The sequence below is a fragment of the Physcomitrium patens genome, chromosome 10, assembly GCF_059467195.1.
Source record: "Physcomitrium patens ecotype Gransden chromosome 10, ASM5946719v1, whole genome shotgun sequence".
NCBI lineage: Eukaryota > Viridiplantae > Streptophyta > Bryopsida > Funariales > Funariaceae > Physcomitrium > Physcomitrium patens.
Window position 1 is genome coordinate 6,628,375 of NC_143419.1, and position 22,030 is coordinate 6,650,404.

At 34.4% G+C, this 22,030-nt stretch overlaps 2 protein-coding genes across 2 annotated transcripts; both read right to left on the reverse strand.

Moving 5' to 3' along the window:
- Positions 1–8,919: 8,919 nt before the first annotated feature.
- Positions 8,920–12,210, reverse strand: LOC112287616 (elongation factor Ts, mitochondrial). The gene is made up of 8 exons (XM_024530783.3): positions 11,733–12,210; positions 11,432–11,604; positions 11,094–11,183; positions 10,787–10,958; positions 10,125–10,312; positions 9,728–9,853; positions 9,314–9,405; positions 8,920–9,110 (listed from the first exon to the last, which is right to left on the reverse strand). The coding sequence occupies exons 1-8, from the start codon at positions 11,980–11,982 to the stop codon at positions 9,101–9,103; spliced, it is 1,101 nt and encodes a 366-aa protein (XP_024386551.1). The 5' UTR covers positions 11,983–12,210; the 3' UTR covers positions 8,920–9,100.
- An 840-nt stretch (positions 12,211–13,050) lies between these two features.
- Positions 13,051–15,084, reverse strand: LOC112287615 (UDP-sulfoquinovose synthase, chloroplastic). The gene has a single exon (XM_024530782.3). The coding sequence runs from the start codon at positions 14,814–14,816 to the stop codon at positions 13,338–13,340; it is 1,479 nt and encodes a 492-aa protein (XP_024386550.1). The 5' UTR covers positions 14,817–15,084; the 3' UTR covers positions 13,051–13,337.
- Between the last annotated feature and the right edge of the window lie 6,946 nt (positions 15,085–22,030).

Genomic DNA, 22,030 nt, shown 5'->3' on the forward strand with positions numbered 1-22,030 from the left:
ACGTCATTAATATGAGATATAAAGGTTTAAATAAAAAATTTAAAAATATTAAAAATATTTACTCAATTAAAATCATAAATTCAAAGTCTATTTATTTTATATTATTATTATAATTATCATTTATCAACATTAATGATGTTGAATTATATTAGTTTGATAAATTCGATCTATTGTATAATCTAGATATATAATGTATGCAATGTCACTTGCATATGTACCACTCAAAGCATACATGTCTCCTAATAAGTATTTATTAGTAATAATTTAGGATTTATGCAATTATCACCAATATTTAATTATATTTATTCAATCATATCCATTTAAGTCAAGCCTCCTATAAATATCATTATACTATATGGTTATTTCAATAAATTTAAATTAAAAGTTCTAAAGTTTTGAAACATACATTGTATTTAGATTTGATTAAATTGATTTTTTAAAGGCAATAATCTAAAAGATCCATATGATGCAATATGTTGATCTTAGTGTTGAAAATGTTTAGAAAGACACAAGAGTAATAGTAAGTCATACATACACACAAGAGTAGTAGTAAGTCATACACATACAAGAATAGTAGTAAGTCATACACACAAGAGGGTTTCTAAGGAGAGAGAGCTTCACACACACACATCTATTCATCTGGTTGTGTTTCATATACAAGAAGAGAAAAGAGGAGAGGATGAACAGTACTTCTCCACAAGACTCTAAATACTATAGCTACAGTAATTACTGCAGTCTACAATAAATATTGTGGAGAGCGCCGGCTACATTTAATGATCTCAATACTTCTCCTCGCTCATCATAATATTTACATAATATAAAATTTGTATAGAATTATGATCTATACTTTTCTGTGATCTTGCAAGATCAAGAATTGTTGCCTCATTAAAACCTTATCTAGGAAAACCTTGTTTTATTTAAGGACAAAACCATAGATGAAGGAAAAAGAGTACAACATCATTTTTTTTAATTATTTAAAGAGCTCATTAACTTTCTTATTCAAGAAAAGCAAGTCGCTGCATATCAATGCGATAAGTAAGTCGACAATGGTTGCTTAATGGGAGAGCTTTGGTGAAGAGATCAGCAAGGTTATTTGTAGATTCAATTTTCTTAATTATAAGTGCTTGATCAGTAATCAAGTCATGAGTATAACTAAAATACTTTGGATCAATATGCTTTGTCTTGTCGCCTTTAATGAAACCAACTTACATCTTTGCAATGCAAGCACTATTATCTTCATGCAAGATAGTTGGAAAATCATCATATGAAAATCCACAGGTTGTTTGAATGAATTTATCAATTGATCGCAACCAAATACATTCTCGAGATGCTTCATGTAAGGCAATAATTTCTGCATGGTTGGATGAAGTTGCAATTATTGTTTGTTTCATTGATTTCCATGATATTACAGCTCCATGTCTTAAAAATACATATCCTGTTTGAGATTTAGTTGTTGCAATATCAGATTTATATCCTGCATTACAATATCCAACCAATTTTGGATCTGCAGATTTTGTATAATATAATCCCAAGTCTTCAGTATCTTTTAAATAATGTAATAAATATTTGATGCCATTCTAATGTCGTAGTGTTGGACGTGCACTATGTCTTGGAAGAATACTAACTACAAATGAAATATCTCATCTTGTAGATGTAGCTAAATACAAAAGTGCTCCAACCGCTGCGAGGTATGGATATTGGTCTCCCAATATTTCCTCCTCCTCCTCACATGGACGGTATGGATCATGACCATCACGACCACATCCAACCATTGGTGTGGACAATGGATAAGTATCAATCATATTAAATCTTTGCAAAATTCGTCTAATATATGTTAGTTGGTAGAAAAAAATGCTACCATCTGTAAGATGCATAATTTGAAGACCAATGCAGAAAGTTGTTTTTCCTAGCATTTTCATCTCAAATTCACATATAAGTAGGTTTGTAGCTATAACACATGCAGATGTAGTGTCCACTAGGTTAAGATCATCAACATATATAGCAATGATCACAAAACCAGTTTTATCTCGTTTGATAAACAAACAAGGGATTAGTGGATCACTTATAAAATTATTTGTAATTAAATAATCTCAAAGACGTTGATACCACATTCGTCCGGATTGTTTTAAACTATACAAGGCCTTACATAATTTAATACCACGATATTTTCCTAGAGCGGGTTGATTTGGAGTTCCTATTTTTAAGCTAGGTAGAACTTTCATATAAATATTTGCATCAAGAGAACCATATAGATATGCAGTAACTACATCCATCAGATGCATCTCAAGGGTGGCATGAACTGTCATTCCAATAATATATCAAAATGTAATTGAATCCATGATTGGAGAATATGTGGATTCATAATCAATACCAAATCGTTGAGTAAATCCTTGAGCAATAAGACAAACTTTATAGCGGATTATTTGGCCTTGAGCATCTCGTTTGCATATTAATACCATTTTATATCCCACAGGGCGAGATGTAAGAGTGTCTACAATTGGACCAAAGACTTTCTTCTTACGCAAAGAGGCATACTCTTCCTCAATAGTAGTTTTCCATTTTGACCAATCTGAGCGACGCATCACCTCTTCGATGGTTTGAGGTTCAGGATCATCTTCCTCACAAGAAAGGGCTCCTATAATCATATATGCAAATGATTCATCTACCGTAATAGATAGTCTATCCCAAATATCATCTAAAGGACAATACAAAATAGATAATTCTTTACTCAACTTATTCTTATTCCTTCCAATTACAAGATTGTTTTTCATAGGAATTGAACATACATTATGCATGGATATATCATCATGAATTGATAGTCTTGCAAGATGAGTGGCAATTTCTTGAAAAATAATACTAATATTAGTTAATTTTATAGCTTTCTTCTTACGTGGTTGCTTATCTGGTCTACGAGTTCTTTTAGTTGTTGTTGTTATAACTTGAGGTATTGTAGTCAATGGCACTACAATCTGAGCAGGTGCATTCTGAGCCTCATTAATAGGAACTCTTGTAATTCTAAGTGCATCATTGAAGCCATCAAGTATTTCATCCACGATCCGTTTTAAATGCAAAATCTTAGCAACTTTATTTTTTGCCAAAGATGTCTTAGGATCGAGATTCATTGTAAATATTTTTGGTACTTCAAATATGAGTATTTTATTTCTTTGTTGATCAGATACTCCTCCTCAAAGAGATGGGAATACATTTTCTTCAAAACGTCAATTTTGTAAACGTGCACGTAATAATGTGCGAGTTGATGGATCAACAATATGAATAATGCTTGGTGAATCAAAACCAACATATATGCCTTCTTGTCGATGAGCTCCAATGATACGCTGTTGAGGTTCTGGTACTAGAATCCAAGCATAGCAACCAATTACTCGTAAGTGAGATACATTTAAAACACGACCCGAAATGAGCTCATGTGGTGAAACAATTTCAAGAGAAGAAGGATGGAGGTGTATTAATGCTGCAGCATGTAAAATTGTATGACCCTACATAGATGCAGGTAGATTTGTGTGAAAGAGGAGTGGCCACATAATGAGTTGTATATGCTTTATAAATGACTCTGCAAGTCCATTTTGAGCATGTTCATATGGAATACAATATGTGAACTCGATTCCTGTTGCAGTAAAATAGTCTTCAAAAGACTTTGATGCAAATTCTTTTGCATTATCCATATGCAATGTTTTTATAGGATAATCAAGAAAATGTGCCCGAAAGCGAATAAGCATAGATATAAGATTGGCAAACACCATGTTTCGAGTTGATAATAATGAAACATGTGATTGTTTACCTGATGCATCAACAAGGACCAAAAAATAACGAAATGGTCTTGATATTGGATTAATAGGACCATAAATATCACCATGCAATCTTTCAAGCATTGGTGGTAATTCTTGTGGAAGTTTCCAAATTGAAGGCCGAGTAATCATTTTACCTTGCATGCATGCACGACATAATTCCATAGAGTCTACATCTAGAGGCTTTAAATTGTGCCCAGTTATACATGGAATGATCTTTCTAAATAATGTGGATCTTGGATGTCCCAATCGTCTATGCTAGAGAGAAACATGACTCTCTAAGATAGATGATGCAAAATTAAATATAATAGGAGGCTGAATCACAATTTGGTATAAACCATTTTCTGTAGCAAAAGCTTTTTCAATAACTTTATGGTTCTTCGCAAGAACCAAAACTTCTTTTCTATTTAAAGTGGTAGTCGAGAAGTGATAACCATTAATATGCACATCTCGGTAGCTAATCAGACTCCGAGGTGTTGAGGGTGCAAACATCGCATGTTTACATTTTATGATAGAACCCGTTGTTGTGATGTAACACAGATAACAAGTGAAAGGGTGAAAAAAAAATATCATGTTTGAGGATCTCACTTCAGAAATATTGTAGCAAATTATCTTGGAAAAATAGATATTAGTCAAAGGGTAGAAAAATTAAAGGTGCTAATGCTGCCTTTTTACAAATTATACTTCTATTTACTTTATAAGGCCATAAATAAGACAAAACAAGGTAGATTAGAAAAATAAAGGTTATAGGCATATGTAGGAAAGAGTTAGGAGTGCAAATTTGTAAAAATTATCTCATGAAGACAAAAGATGTTACCCGAAGAGGACCGGTTATGAACCTGGGTCGAAACCAGACCCTAAGGCACAAAACCGTGCTCTTACGGCGACTTGAGGACTCTTTGGCAAATCGGAGAGTAGTGTTTGATAGAAGATTGAATAGGGTTTCTATGGGTGTTGATTTTGGGTGATTTGGATCTGTATTGACTTTGTAATAGCTTTGCAAAGTTAAGATTTGTTTCGGATGATTTGGGTTTTATGAAATAAAATAGGGTTTATGTTTTCAGTGATTTCAAGAGTTTTGATGTAGATCTATGGGTGGAATTTTGTGGATTTATGGTTCTAGTTGTGTTTAATATGTGTCGTGAATTTAAGCTCGATCTAACGGTTAAATTGAAGGATATTGAGGTTTAAGTGAGTCAATGTCTCAGAAAGTAGAATTTTAGGTCTAGTGAGGATTTTAAAGATTTCTTGCAATCTACTAGTTGGATTGGAGTGAAACTTACATGAAAGGATATTAGACTTATTTTTCTATGCGTATGAGAATTTTGAGATCAATCAAACATTGCAAACGAGAGATATTGGCTCTGGAAGGTTGGCATCAAGATTGGAGAAGAAGGCCGGCCAATACCCGAGCACATTTTTGAGGATATCGTCAATTTGGTAATTTTGATCCTTATCAATTTTTTTTGTACTTGTGTTTAACTTATTTTTTTAGAAGTGTGCAAAATTTGAGTTAAGATCAACGGTTTATTCATTAGTTATTGAGGTTTAAATCTGTTGTAGGAATTATTAGGATTTAGTTTAGGATTTGGTTAGGATTTGGTTTGGGGTTTAGGATTTGGATTAGGGTTTGATTTAGGGTTTAGGGTTTGATTAGGGTTTGGTTTAGGATTTGGTTTAGGATTTAGGATTTGAATTAGGGTTTGGTTTAGGGTTTGGTTTAGGATTTAGGATTTAGATTAGGATTGGTTTAGGATTTGGTTTAGGGTTTGATTTAGGGTTTGGTTTAGGATTTAGGGTTTGAATTATGATTTGATTTAGGATTCAATTAGAATTTGATTTAGAATTTAGGATTTGGTTAGGATTTGATTTAGGATTTAGGATTTTATTAGGATTTAAGATTCAATTAGTTTTGCTTAAAGTTTGAATGAAGTTCAATAGGATTTTAATTAGAATTAAATTAAGATTGAATTGAGATGTATTTGAATGACATTTGTGTTCTTTCTAATATTTCTTTAAAAATTCCTATTATTTGTTTGAAATTTCTTTGAGGTTTTTTTGAATTTGATTAAGCTTGCTTAGCATTATTATAGTCTAATTAGAGCATTGTTAGTATTCTATTAGAATTAGGATTTTGTTATTACAATTTCTATTATTCCTTCCATAGCCAGGTGCCCGGAGCATTTTCAAGCAAGACTTTACATATTATGACACCGCAGGTAATTTTACCATCGTTGTGCCCTCTTAGAAACAAAACGCATTTGCTCCAGCCATGGTTATCATATTTTTCGTTTGCCAAGTTGAAGATTTTTCAATAAAAAATCGTCTATCTTGCAAGGTTGTATGTGTTGTTGCAGAATCAATGAGCGCATCATTTGATTCATCATTAGAGGTTCTATCATTCATATAAGCCTCTAAGTCATCAACACCAATTGAATCCATGGACGCATCCATGGTATGAACTTCACGAGCCTCAGCTCATAATTTCTTATTTTCTTGGAACATTTTAATAAAATATTTTGAAGTACGACATGCATGTGCTAAATGTCCAATCATTCCACACTTATGGCAAGAATGCATCTCTGATTTTTATTTTCTACTATAGTTAATAGTAGAATGTTTATTCTTTCCATATGGGTAGAAATGGTCTTGACTATGACTACCTTGATACTTATGAGCACGTTTCCCATGTTTATATAATTTCTTCTTAGACTTTGAAATATTAAGTGCATGAGATTCTGGAACTGTAGTTCCAATAGGCTTCTGCATTGTGCAAGAGTAGTTCATTTTGCTTCTCCGCAAGAAGTAGATAGGACATGAAATCAGAATGACTCTGAAATTTCATGTTGCTGTATTGTTGTGCAAGCACAGCAGATGCAGGAGGAAATGTAGAGAGAATTTTCTCAATCATTTCTTCTTCAGAAATGCCTTGTCTACATAATCGTAATTGTGAGACAATACTATACATTTCACTATTGAAAGCATTTAAATTTGGAAAATCCAAGACACGTAAATGTGTCCAATTATGACATGTACGTGGAAGAAAAATGGTCTTTTGATGATCAAACCTAGATTTAAGATTCTTTCAAAGTTCTGTAGGATCTTCCATTTCCAAATATTGATGTTATAATGCAGGTACAAGATGACGACGAAGGAGAAGAAGTGCTTTTCAACGAATAGCAGGAGGTATAGAGATACTTGTTATAGGAGATTCTTCAAACATAATGGCATGTGAGAGTTGTTCTGCAAATAAATTTGCTTTTGCCATTTTTGCCCATAATAGATAATTGTTTCCATCCACAGTCAATGGTGGAAATAAAAGAGCTTGAAAATGTTGAAATGCACTGGTAATAGTTGGAACCATAGTAGAAGCAGTTGAAGATGTTGAAGCACTCATTATAAATAAATCTGTAAAGAAAATACAAGATCAAGTAGAAAAGTTGAGTAAAACATACCTTAAAATATAAAATCAAATAAAATGATAAACTTGAAAAAAAAAAAAAAAAATTATATAATTTTTTTTTTTTTTTTTTAAGAAGAAAGAGTTGTAGATTAAGGCAGCAGAACAGCAATAAAATGGCGGTAGCAAGCAGCGGCGGACAGGAGCGGCGGGCAACGGCGGGTAGCAGCGGCAGGCAACGGCGGGCGGCAACGGCGGGCAGCAGCGGACAGCGGCGACGGCGACGGCAGCGGCGTTAGAGCGGCGACAGCGGCGGGCGGCAGCGTCAATGGCGACAGGGTGGCAGCAGTAGTTCGACGTCTGTTCGGCGGCAGTTCGGCGGCAGTTCGGGTCGCAGGAGGGAGCAGGGAGCAAGCAGAGGGTGGAGTTGGGCTGGATTTAGAGCAAGAAAAGCAGAGAGTGGAACAAGTGCTCTAAGCAAGCAGCTAATGTGTGAGGGGCCAGCAAGAAGAAACAAGATCATGACCCAGACACTGAGCAAGGGTAGCAACAGGTTTGAAGAGTCAAAGAGTAGAGCAAAAAATTGTGATAGTGTGTAGAAGAGAATAGTGCTGATACCTGTTGAGAATGTTTAGAAAGACACAAGAGTAATAGTAAGTCATACACACACATAAGAGTAGTAGTAAGTCATACACACACAAAGTAGTAGTAAGTCATACACACACATAAGAGTAGTAGTAAGTCATACACACACAAAGTAGTAGTAAGTCATACACACACATAAGAGTAGTAGTAAGTCATACACACACAAAGTAGTAGTAAGTCATACCCACACAAGAGTAGTAGTAAGTCATACACACAAGAGGGTTTCTAAGGAGAGAGCTTCACACACACATCTATTCATCTGGTTGTGTCTAGTATACAAGAAGAGAAAAGAGGAGAGGATGAACAGTACTTCTCCACTAGACTCTAAATACTGTAGCTATGGTAATTACTATAGTCTACAGTAAATATTATGGAGAGCGCCGGCTACATTTAATGATCTCAACACTTAGTATTTCACTTCCATTAATACAAAAAACTACATATTCTGTAAGTATATAATATGTGCAAAATGAAGGATTCAAGCTTGCACAATCTAGCTAAGGAAAAATATTCCCTAGACCCATCTTCCCAACCCATTGTAGATCCTACGGGAAGGGTATTCCACAATGGTGAATTTAATTCAAATATGCAGTACTTAAACACCACCTAAAGAGCACTCTATAAATATATTTTTTAGACATAAACTTTAGCTTAAGTTTAACAAATCAAATGTATGAGCAATGAAATAGCAAAAAATTGTTGGCTCTTAATAACATCAGGATGCTGGATAGTTAACATGATAGTAAGTTAAATTAACAAGGTCGATTACCTTTTTGGTCCAGATTGAATAACAAGGCGCAAACCTGATTTCGGGTGTTGCCAGATAACACAACTTATGCTACTGGTGCACTGTGATATTGAAACTCCACAAACTACCCAGCCACTGCAATTGAGTCTGAACAGTTGCCTTGTCAAAATCTTGACTTCGTGCACATCTTGCGCATGACTGGTCCAAGGTTTACCCTTGTGGTTGACAAGATATTGTATTCAAATTGTGACATCTTGCCAACCATAATATAATGATCCACCATCAAATAAAAGAGAAGGTGCTGCTATGAGACACTGATGATGTAAGACATAATATTGGTCTGTTACCAACCTCAAAGTAAGGTGTGATCCATATAATTGATATGACAACTCTTTTGACAAATTATGGTCCTTGACCATGCTGCTTTGGTACTTCCCAAATTTCTGAGTCCACTAACGTATCAAAAATGATTCGAATTTTTTTTTTTTTATCCTGATCGCTATATCATTCGTCCCTGTGACCACACACATCATCAGGTTAAATACGAAATATTTCTTTACTGAGAACTTGCATATGAACTGTGATAAACCAAGCGAATCGGCATCAGTAATAATAGATATCATCTCTTACTTTGCAAATTACACAGTTGCAGAGCAGCCAAGTGGCAACACAGAATCTGTCCATGCATGAAAACCAGAATCATAGAGAGACTCTTACTTCTGTTGCATTCCCTCGCCAACCTCTAACCTCAGGAAATTGCTGATATGAACACGCCTCCCGGTATGTTTATGGTGGTCATCGAGAACAGCCTGATTACCATACCGTTCACATTCAGTATTGAAACAGCGTGGTATTCCAACGATGATGATCAAGAAACGCAAGTACTCAGCGTCCCATAGAAGTCCCCAGACTGAAAATAGTTGTACAAGGTCAAGCAACCTGGACTAATTGGTTTCTGCTTAAGTCAACTCCTATTTCAATAAAATCCAACCCAGTTTCCAGCTGGTCCCAAACTACCTACACACATGCTGGTGAGGAAATGCTTTGAATAAACCAAAATTCAGCTACTACTGAGTTAGCATCAAAAGCCATGATAGATAAAAAAGATGCAACAAACGTATGTGGACTTACCTGAACATTCATGGAATCGTTGACCACAAATTTCTGTTCCAGAAGAACAGTCTCTTCAAAATATTTGCGAAGCCGACCCTGCACCATCTTGTCTACCACGTTGGATGGTTTTCCTGATGATAATGCCTGCAAAACTTGTCGATAACCTGGTTACTTACCGGCTAACAAACTTGGCAGCTCAAGAGCTCGAACAGGAGTTATTATATTTCAATATATCCAGCATGTGAAGAAATATAGATGATTATTCATGATGCGGTAGGTAATGTAGAAAAGTAATAACTGAAGAATTGTCGACTATCTTGGAGGCTGCAGGGTTTATGTAAAACCAATTGCATGATTTGAGAAACACCTATGTAACTTCAGAGAGACCCTAAATTTGCAGTGGACGAAGTAATACCTGAGACCGAAAAACATCCGTCTCACGATGAAGATAAGTTTCAGGTACAAGCTCCCTAGATAAAAAGAGTGGCTTGGCTGCAACAACATGCATGGCCAAAGCTGATCCAATTTGTGCCTCAGCATCCTGACCTTCCAAAGTTCCATGCTCTGGCTCAAGCGTAACTAGACCCACAACCCTTGCAAGCCCTGTCACAAGCAGTATCACCACGTCATGAGACTATGTCAGCAAAGATCATGAACCAAAGAACTAGAGACCATATATGATAAATTTAGATAACAAAAAGATCTGAAAAAATACTGCAAATGTCCATCCCAAGGTAAAATCTACCTAAACAGATAATACGGGTTAATAAAATAATGTACAATTCTAGGCTAGGTTACTGCGTTAGGACCATGGTAAAAGTGGTAAGTCTTACATTAGAAACCAGTAAGACAAAAGCAGGCTGAAATCCAGTCAAGTGCATGAATCCCCGGTTTCAGAACACTTTGCCTATAGATGATAACCTAAACGGTGCATTGATTTAAAAAGTAAAGTACCTGCTGGAGACCCAGGATGAAACCCAACCCTTGACATCCTAAACCTAATGGTTGGTGGTAATGGTTATAAGAGTGAAGACGTGCTATAACATTCCATCTCTGCTGGAATTGGCATTGACGAACCTGGATCTGCAGATGCGTGTAAATATGAAGACACAATGCCCGTTTCGGATGATATAAAAAAACCCCTCCGGAGCCGCACATTCTCGCCCATGATGGCTGCTACCTCTGTAACAGCTTCCTTTACAGTTGATTCGCCACTCAATTTCTCATGCTCCAGCTTGAGTTTTACTGCCTGACACAACACAAACACATTAGACCAAAGCTTAAACCCTAAACCCTAAAACTTACAAGTATGCTTCACGTAATCTTTCACATTTCAAAACCAAACTAGGCGTTCACACCGGAACCATTTAAAAGAAACACTCACCTCCAACGCAGATAGATCCAACGCCGTTGCACTGCCTTGTTCAGATTTTTGTGCTTGCAAGCTGAGCGCTGATTTTGCAACTCTCGTAGCCTAGTAAGAAGCGACCAATTCAATGAGCACTCTATGTGAACGGCTCAGAATCAAGATATGAACCACAGCCAATTCTGATTTCAAAGTAAACGCTTCAAGAATCGAGTGACCAACATTCTGGCCCCAACATTGCGTCCGATGCTAGAACGGTATTTCAGATAGAATGAGCGAAAAAATGTACCAGAACGCTGATTCACTAGAAGCTATAACCAAACCAATCAATACATAAATAAATGAGGATTTCTCACGAGGTGGCGAAACATTTCGTTTCGAGCTACGAAGTCAGTCTCAGAATTCATCTCTATGACGGTAGTGACCCCCTTGGCATTCGCCACGGCAAGTAATCCGTCGGCCGCCACTCGATTTTCTTTCCGTCTTGCGGCGGTCAGGCCCTTCTTTCTCAATTCCAACATCGCAGACTCTGCAACCCAACATCCGATCTTCGTATAAATAAATCAAATACCATCACGCCTCTGCTTGCGAATCAAAATAAAAAGGCAATTATGCGGAAAAATCATGAAAGCACTCCATCTCGTTCACAAAACAGACCGGCATCCCATCCGCACTGAAGCAGAGCTGCCTTCACATCCTTGATGGGCGCGCCCGTCCTCTCTCGCAACGCCTTGATCTGCAACGCTGAATCCGAGCTAAACCCACGAGTAAAACGCGACTCCCCTACTGCACCGCTCCCCGCGACAGCATGGTCTTTAGACATCACCGAGAACAACTGCCTCACCAAATACGGATGCAACGACGCCCTGCGCACAGAATTGCAAGCCATCTCAGCCGCCGCCTGCATTCGCTTCGGAGTTCGTCCTTCCCGCGCTTCTCTACGAGTAAATCGAGATCAACTCTGGGTGTCTGTGTTGCAATCTGTGAGGACGCAAGGCAGTATAACGGCACTTGTCGATGTTGAACGATGATCCTCTTGTGCCGTCAGTTTCATGACTCAACGATGCAGCTCTCCACCGAAATGCCCTTCGCAGCGCCGTGCGGCCAAGATCAGAAGGGGATAATTTTCACTCTTGCGATTCTGTTCAATTTCATGAATTTCAGATGTTTAATTTATGACTCGGAAATTATGACAGGGCAGTTGAATTAGAACTCCTCTTAGGTCACGAAGCAACATTCATCCAAGTTTGCAATCATGATCTTTCGGTGTGTCTTTGCTGTGTGGTCCGTAACAAGGCATTGTTCGAAATGGCAAACGAATCTTCTCGTAGTGGTTTGTCCTCTTCAGAGAATGTCACTCTTGTGTGAAGATGCATTTTTATTGGCAAGGACGTGTCCACACACCCAGAGTGAACGCTTGAGAATTGTATCTTTTAATCTTTTGGGTTAGCAAAGGCTAAACCCTAAGTCCCACCTTCCCCTGCTAAAATTTCCACAACAAATTGTGCTTTGAGTGCTCCTCCCTGCGCATTGTATACACTGACGCGCCAGAGGGCTTGATTTACTACTCCTAGCAAAACCGACTCCCGTGCTCTGCACAGTACCCCAAATTACTAACCTTTGTCAAACCAAAAGCGGCTTTCGTGATCCTGCTAATGATGGTGCGTTGCAATCGGATTATCTTGATGTGAAGACCACCTTACAATACAGCGGCAGATGTCTCGCAAGAACCCAACTCCGTAAGTTGAAATCGTTGAGGAACCAGATATACGTAAATGTGAGTAGAGGTTATGACTGCAGAGTTGCACTTACTCCAGAAGATTACACGAGAGTGTTTTCGGCTAAAACACAAAAATCTAGTTGCTATGACGAAGCTTTGTAAGCTACAGGACAGCACAGAATCGCTTTCGCTTGCAAGGCTTGGGTCATTCAAATGAAACTTTCAAATCAAGTGCTCTGAAGGGATTAGACTAGCTTTGCCAAAAATGAAGCTCTTAAGCATTAACAATCCTGGTAATGACGGTATGAAACAGAACTCACACAATGAGTGACAATTACAACTGATATACATTCTATATAGTCACATTTCAGTCTAACAATGCTCATGGTGGTGACGGTTACACTAAAACCTCGTAACCTCTCCAAATTTTACTGAAAACTAACTACACCTTCACACACTAATGCCGAGGATTTATAAGCTTTCTGAAAGGGACCGATGCTCAGCAATTCTCGCGGAAGAAAGAGGTAACCCTCAAATACTCTTCATTCAGCTTTAATGACTGTCTTCGGCACAGCACTGATCTTCTTCCATGAGACAGCCGGTAAAATTTGGTCCATGTCTACGCGATCCTTGTATTGCACAGCCACGTTGAGAAGAGAGTCGAGGAGAGCATCACCAAGATAATGTGGCTGTAGTCCAAGCTCCACTAGCTTAGTATGTTTGGCATTGTAGTAATGCTCTTCCGCTTCCACACGTGGGTTCGGAACACTCTTGGTTTGCACCTCAATCCCAAGCTTCTCCCCTGCTTTCGTCACCAACCTCGCCAAGTCATTGACGGAAAATTGTTCCGTGAATTGGTTGAACACGCGAAACTCACCCGGATTCGCAGGATTGTTGCACGCAATCTCAATACACCTCACTGTATCTCTGATATCCAGATAACCTCTTGTCTGACCACCCTTGCCATACACAGTCAGGGGATGACCGACCGCTGCTTGCACACAGAATCTGTTCAATGCGGTTCCAAAAACACCGTCATAGTCGAGCCTGTTGATGAGCTCCTCGTGTAGGCTAGTCTCGTCTGTGTGCACGCCATACACAACTCCCTGGTTCAAGTCCGTTGCGCGGATTCCCCAAGCCTTGCAAGCGAAAGCAATGTTGTTCGAGTCGTGCACCTTGCTGAGATGGTAGAACGAGGCACCTTGTTTCGGGTACGGCAACGTATCAGTCCGCCCGTTGTGCGTAATAGTGATAAACCCCTCCTCGATGTCAATGTTAGGGGTACCGTACTCGCCCATGGTTCCCAATTTCACCAAGTGGCAGTCAGGTGCAAACTCCTTGATAGCAAACATCACATTCATGGTTCCGATGACGTTGTTGTGCTGCGTGAACACGGCCCTACTTCGATCCATCATAGAGTACGGGGCAGAGCGCTGCTCGCCGAAATGAACCACTGCCTCAGGCTCGAACGTCTTAAACGCATGCTCCAGAAACTCGAAATCACAAATATCACCCACATAGACAGCCAACTCCTTACCCGACACATCTTTCCACCTCTTCACCCTCTTCGACAGGGAAACAATGGGAGTAAGGGTCTGCAAACCAAGCTGCTCGTCGAAGAGCCTCCGGCACATATTATCCACGACCGCGACCTCAAAACCCTGCTTCGAAAGATGAAGCGCACTGGCCCAGCCACAGTACCCATCTCCACCAATGATCATCACTTTCTTCTTCTTCCCTCCTTCGTCACTCCTGGTGCCAGCCACAGGCGCAGCCTCCTTCACACTCGCAGAAGCGGACCATATCAAATTCGACTTCGACCGCGTCGGAAAGCACCTCTGCGCCCGGCTATCCGAAGCACCAAACCCACGAAGGGAAAGATCCGCACGTCGCCCACGATGCGTCGACCTGAAAGCGCCCAGGTTAGCACCCACAGCAGCAGCAGGCACGGGAGCCGCAGCGGCACCCGTGGCGATGCTGGAGGAGCAAAGCATGTTGGAAACAGGTAGAAGGAGCGCCATGACCACCGTGACACCCTTATCCACAGAGCAGCAGCAGTGCAACCCAAAAACAACCAAAGAAAGGCACTTGAAACGCAAAGTGTGCGTCAAAATATGCACCCAACAGACGTCACGCCAACTGGAACGGAACCCAGTGCCGAGCACTCACTCCTCGTCCCCTGTTCGTCGTTTATGTGAAGTGAAGTGAAGTGAAATGAATTAAGTGACTGAGTGAGTGACTGAGTGTTTGTTTCGTTTCGTTTCGTTTCGATTCGGCATATGCTTCGCTGGGATGCTGGTGCTCGTGCTGATAGAGTTGCCTTCGAATCGGCATCCGCATCGGCATCCTGGTGCTGGTTTTAGGTTTTTAACTCGTTCATTGTACTTTTGCTTTTTGTTGCTTTTAGTCGAGACAGAGAGAGTGGGAGAAAGAAGGAGAGTTTTGGTTGTAATTATCTTCAGCTGATTTGGGTATCAATTGGGTTGACAGAAAAGGGTTTAGTGTTAAACTAAACACTGAGATGAGATGAGTAATAATGAAGTATTAGAAAATAAATAAAGGATGGAAGAGGTGAAGTTCAAAGGTTGTGTGAGGTGGAGCTCGAAACTACCTTGAAGTGGGTTTTATTCCTTGTCGTGATTTATGTTAGTCTTGAGTCTTTCTGGTGGGTTTAACACAGTGGTGAGCTTCGATGAAGATATTGTGACTTGATGAACCCCATCATTAATGCTGACTAACTTGGATTAATAAAAAAAAAAGAAAAAAAATGATTGAAATAAAATTTTGCTTTGGTGTCAAATGACATCACAATGATACTAGTTTTGATTTTATATATATGTATATATATATATATATATATATAGGTATTTAGACATAATTTATTCTATTTTTTAAAAATAAAAATAAAACTCTACCTTTTAAAGTAAGAACATAATACTTCAAAGAAGTTTATGATATTGAAATTACATTCATTGTGATAATTTTTTAAAATATTAAATGATCTAACTATTTATCAATAATATAAGTAAAATTAAAAGCTCAAATTTAAGAAATGATTGATCATTTTATTCCAATTTACTTTTTTTCACAAGTGTAACAAGAATATTCAAAGAAGAGACTATTTATTATGTCCAGAACATTTCTCATTTGAATATCTAAATTCAACTCCTGTACTTTCACCACATTCTTTTTGAATTTTTACTATGTAGTGAAATGATAATGAGGATTTTTGTGACGTAAGAACAAAGACATGATTATATTAAGAGAATCTAATTTCAACCCTTTGCTTTGATATGCTGAGAACATAAGTTGATCTTAAGCGTGAAAGTTTATTCATTAAAGGTGACTAACAGTATTGCTGTATTGATTTGTTTATAAGTGATTATGGATATTATTATTAAAGCTCAAATCTAAAATATAAGACTTAAGTATGATGACGAAGAAAAACAAAGACAAAGCAAAAAAAACTAAATCTAATACTTATAATTTCTTTTCAAGAATTATCTGAAAAACATTTATTACAAATAAATTAGAAATTGAAAATTCTTGATTTTTTTTCTTAAAATTTGAAATAAATCAAACCACTAAATTCCAATCATACAATCTAAAAAATGTTTAAAAATAAATAAAAATCATGACACATTTTTAATAAAAAGAAGAAAACATATTTACCATTTTATTTTTATTAAGTATTTATTAAATTTAATATTAAAATTGTATTAATAATTTTTTTCTTAAATTTTGATAATTTTTTAAAAATAAATTAAAATTATGATTTTAATTGTCTACTTGATAACAACAATCAATATTTTTTAATATTTTTTGTAAGTATATTTAAATAACATATTCAAAAAATATGTATTTTCAAAATAATCAAAAAAATTATAATTCAAGTATAAAATGAAATAAAAACCCACATACTGAATAGAAAATTTTATACTATTATAATATATATATATATATATATATATATATATATATATTAGTTTCATTAATTTTTAAAACAAAAATCAAAACCTACATAAGATCTAATTATAGTTATATCTTGGCCCTCTTAAAGAACTTTATTCAATCATACAAAATTTGGATCCAAATATCAAAATCATTCAAATCTATAACTTAAACCAATATTCTTATAAAATTAAGTTAGATAAATTGGATTTCTTTTCATATAATAATTATTAAGGGTTATGAGATGCTAGTGATTCATTTCTACTAAATTAGTAGCCTATTGGAATTTATGGCAAAACAAGGTCCAAGTCATAATGGTTTCTATAATTTAATTTATTTAATTTTCAAAATTATTACAAGCCTTGCTGACTATTTAAATTTTTTGTAGCTAATAATGTTTGAAAGTGCTTTAATGGTCTATTTAGACCTTAGTATACAACATTAACTTTAAATATTACATTGATAAAAAAATATTTTGTCAATAGAATCATTTTCGTTAAATACACAAAAAATTGAAAAAAGCCACAAACAAAGATTTATTAGTTTTTACATAGAATTCAAAGCTCTTCTCATAAAATTTGTGGTTTGGGCTTAAGTACTCTAGAAGTAGATTTATTTGTAATATAGCAATTTAAAGCTTGACCAAATTCTATTGTAAGTTTAGTTAGGATTTAGTGATCAATTTCAAGAACCTTAAGATATCATTGCCTTATATCAATGTTGATCTATAATACAATTTAATATTATTGATTTCTGCAAAAATAAATAATTTGAAGATAAAACTTCTACTATAAAGAATTTTGTATATTGACTATAATTACAAGCTAGACTACAACTATATTATTCCAATTAAAATAAAAAGACAAGAATAAAACAAGATAACATAAAAAAATTAAATTTACATAGGTGGTTTAAATAAGATATTTTATTTAATAGAATAACATAAATTATAGGAAAAAAAATAGTCATTTAATTCAAAAAAATCATATATCTATATAACTTCTATTTAAATATGGCGGCTAATCAAATATTAGGCTATTTCAACATTAATGCACAACATAGTATTTTTTTTAAGATCTTAAATTCTTCTTTTTAAGCACAATTTTATATCTATTTTTAATTATTTCATATTAATAGAATCAATGGTTTAATAGAAATTCTAAAACCACAAACAAATCTTGATAATAGTTTGTTGATTATATGAAAGCTTTCAACCATGACATATCGTAAGGAAGAGTGATGTTACAAACTTCCAATAAAAAGATTCAAGAAATATTATTAGAATATTCTATTAGATTTTAGAAGGTTCTAAAAGATTTTTAGAATATTTTAGCAAGTTTTAAAAAGTTTTAGGAAGATTAAGAAAATTGTCTAAAAATCTTCCTAAGGTTGCTTCATTTTTAAGTAACTATCAAAGATATGAATTGAAAGAGGATGTATAAACCTGAAAAATCTATGTCAAAAGAAAAGTGACAAAATAAAAACAAAGTAGTATGTATATTAAAAAGAAATTGGAATAGCTATTGTCAAAAGACATGGAAACTAGAGACTCTTGAATTCAAACTAGAAGTAAGAAAAGAGTTGACAAGAGTGAAGAGGGCTTCATTCTTGCTTCTATATATATTATTTAATTCGGAGCTTTAAGACGATGTTCTATAAGACTTCTAATATGTATTGACTTTACAAGACACATGTCTTAGCTTATAAGGCAAGTTTTCTATGTATGCACCACATAGTTAGCTTATTCTTCAAGCTATCAACATGTATAATATATGGCTAACTTTTTTATTACGTTTTTAACCTAAAAAATCAAATATAGACACTAAAAAGTCAAAGCAACATCTATGAAGCTTCTAAAAAGCTTTTATAGAAGATATTATGATATTAACCTATTTTTATATATTTTTACCTACTTCTATCTAATCATATAGGTAATTATTAGTTTACATGTGTATGTCCATGATATTACCTCCCTTCTAAGGACAAGTTCCACAAGGAGCAATCATCATATGTTGAAGAAATCTAAGATGCAACGAATTGTATTTGCTGCATACTCTGATCTTTGTTATCGTCGAAGATGATTGATAGGACCTCTCAACCATCGATAGTATTTCATATCAAGGCAAAAAGACCACCTAGTTATTTGATCATTGTTGAGGCCTTTATAACTTCCTTCAAATAAAACATTTGAAATATTAACAGAGGTTGTTCCTACTACTAATAAAATCACCAAATGTCATGAGTTCCTTTCAAGGTTGTGATATCAAACGCATTCTATCTCACCATCTATTCGAAGAAGAATATATCATTTTTTAGGATCTTCATCTCAATTGCGTCATCTTGAAGGTTGTAACAATTACAATGTCTTATCTAGTAGGTCAATAAATGAAGGTTCTTGAATCAAATCTATTGGTTATTGATTCTTCATTTTTTTAGTGTCACAAATACAAAGAAGCTACAACAAGGATAAAAAATGAAATGTTATCTTTCCTAAATCTTATTTCTTTTATAGGAAAGATTTTAAAAGATTCCAAAAGATTCTATTAGGTTCTAAAAAGATTCTAAAAGGTTTTAGTAGATTCTAAGAAAGTTTTAGAAGTTCATAGAAGGTTTTAAGAGACTTCAGATGATTTAAGAAGTTATCGAAGAAGGATCTCAAGCTTGCTTTGTTTTCAAGCGTCATGGAAACTTCTCAAGAAGTTTTTTAGGATCTAATATATATAGGAATCAAGGCTGAGAGAATTCTCTATCTCAACAACTCACTTCTTGTAGTCTAGCCAAGACCTTCTTGCCTTATATTTAGTTATTGTTCTAATGTCGAGCTAATTCTATTTTTTGGTCTTCAGTCCTTATCTTATATATGGTTTCTAATATTGATAGCTTATCGAACAAGCTAACTATGTGGCACATATACAAAAATCTTACCTTATAAATTAAGATATGTCTTTAATAAAGTTAACAAGTATTAGAGGTTCTATAGAATATCACTATGTAGTTTTTAGTCAGAATATATATAAAGAGGTAAGAATAAAGTCTTTTTTACTCTTATAAATGCATTTTTAGTCCTTAGTCTTGTTTTAAGACTTGCTACTCTTCTTGTCTTTGGTAATAGCCATTTTGGTTTAATCTCATATCATCTTTAAGTAATTTAGTCATTTTGAATGGCATAAGAATGTTTTGATCTTTCAAATCTTCAAAAATCATCTTCTTGAGAGTTTGATAAGTTTGGTAGCTTATTGTTATTTTCTTATTTTAGAAGTAAGTGAATTATTCTACTTTTATTATTATATTTTGAAGGTCGTAAATTATTCATGTTTAAATAAATAATTTAATTTTTAAACACTAATTTTTCTTTAAAAAAAGTGAATCACTTCTCTTTGTAAAAAATTTCATTTCACATTAAAGGTTGTAGATTGATCAAGTTTTTTAAAATAGAAGAAAATATCATAGACGCTACACTTGGTGGTAGTGAAAATACACTTGTAACTATTGCAAATTTTTACAAATTTTTCAACACTCTTAGGATGGAAATTTTATGCATCACCAATACCAATTACAAAAGCACTATTTTTACACCTTTAGAAGAAGTCCAAAGTCTCCCAAGAAATTACGCAATTGAAAGAAACAAGAAAATCAACTTCATAACTAAATTTAAAAAATCTTACTTTTAAAAACATAAGAGAGGCAATGATTAATATGCCTAAGAAGTTTAATAAAATAAGATCAAAATTTTATAGATTTTTGCATTAAATTAAGCTTTATTTAAGATTACATTCTTTTTAATACATCAATAGATTTATTCAAGTTGGATTCATAAGTGCACTTTTTTTTAGAAGTATTCTCTTTTATTTTATATCTTTAATAGAAAAAATTTTATAACTATTTTATAATTTATTCTTTGAAGGATTTATGGCCATATTTGGAAAAAGTGATCAAGTAAGAATAGCAAAGATCAAGCTCTTATTTTTATAATAAGGATCATAATTAGCTACGATATATGTTGTTAGATTCTAAAACCTTTCTTGAAATATGGATTGAAATAACACAACCCTTATCAATTAATTTCAATATAGGTTGAAGGATAATATCAAAGATTTTTTATTAACAATGTTGAAAGCAAATTCTTTGGAATAATTTACTATTCAAGCCATTGCATGTAAAAATAAACTACTTGGAAGGCATTAAGAACAAAGATTTGGTTGAAAAAGATAAAATTAAGTAATGATAATAATTCTTGTGCTTTCAAAAATCTATCTATCAAAGATAAAATTAATACAAATAAATACAATATATTTTAAATATTTCATTGAGTAAGAAAAGAGTTGATATTATCAAGAAGATTTGTTCTTATATTGTAAAAAAGCTAAGCAAACTAGTCAATATTATTCAAAGAAGCAATGCAATTATAAAATGAGAAGCATGGTTATTAAAAAGGACAATGCATCAGAAAATAAGTTTTTCCAATTACACTAGGGATTGTATAGCTTGAATCATATACAATACCTAATAAAGGTCATATTGTCTCATCAAATCTTTTACCTTGTTTCACAATAGATGTGTGTTTAGGACCTAATAAACATAAAGTCTTTAACTTTTTAGATTCAAAAGCCTCAACTCTTTTTGTAGACTAAGACTTTATCAAAAATAAGAAATATTATTAGTCAAAAAAACTAAATCCATACATGTAGAAATTATAGATAATTATTTTTTTTCTTTTGGAGATGTTATCCACGAGATTTTTTCTTTAAATATAGCAATTAAGATCATAATAACATAATAATATTTAATATGATAAGATCTTCTTTCAACCCAATTATTTTAGGATTATCATGGTTAAAAAAGTATAACCTTTAAATAGATTGGATTTTTAGTAACCTTAATTTTGTTTATAGTTCAATTCAAAATTTTATTAATGAAATAAAAATACATAAGTCTAGTACATCTAAATTCTTACTAATAAGTATGAAAACTTTCATATATGTGGTATCATGTGGTAACACACTTATATGGTGAAAAATAAAAAATATAGATGTTATTATAGAAGAACCTAATAAAAAGATATAATAAAAAAATAATGATAAATTATAGAAAGATAGAAAAAAATTGGTCTTAATGCTACATTTTCAAGAAAGAACGTCTCTTCACTTTGTAGAAGCATAAATAAGCCAAATCAAAGTAAATGAGATAAAAAAATTAATAATAGATAAAAGCAAAATTTACCTCAAATTACTAAGAATTTTTATCCAAAAAAGACATGTTTTTAACTTAGTTTAAAATCAGATAT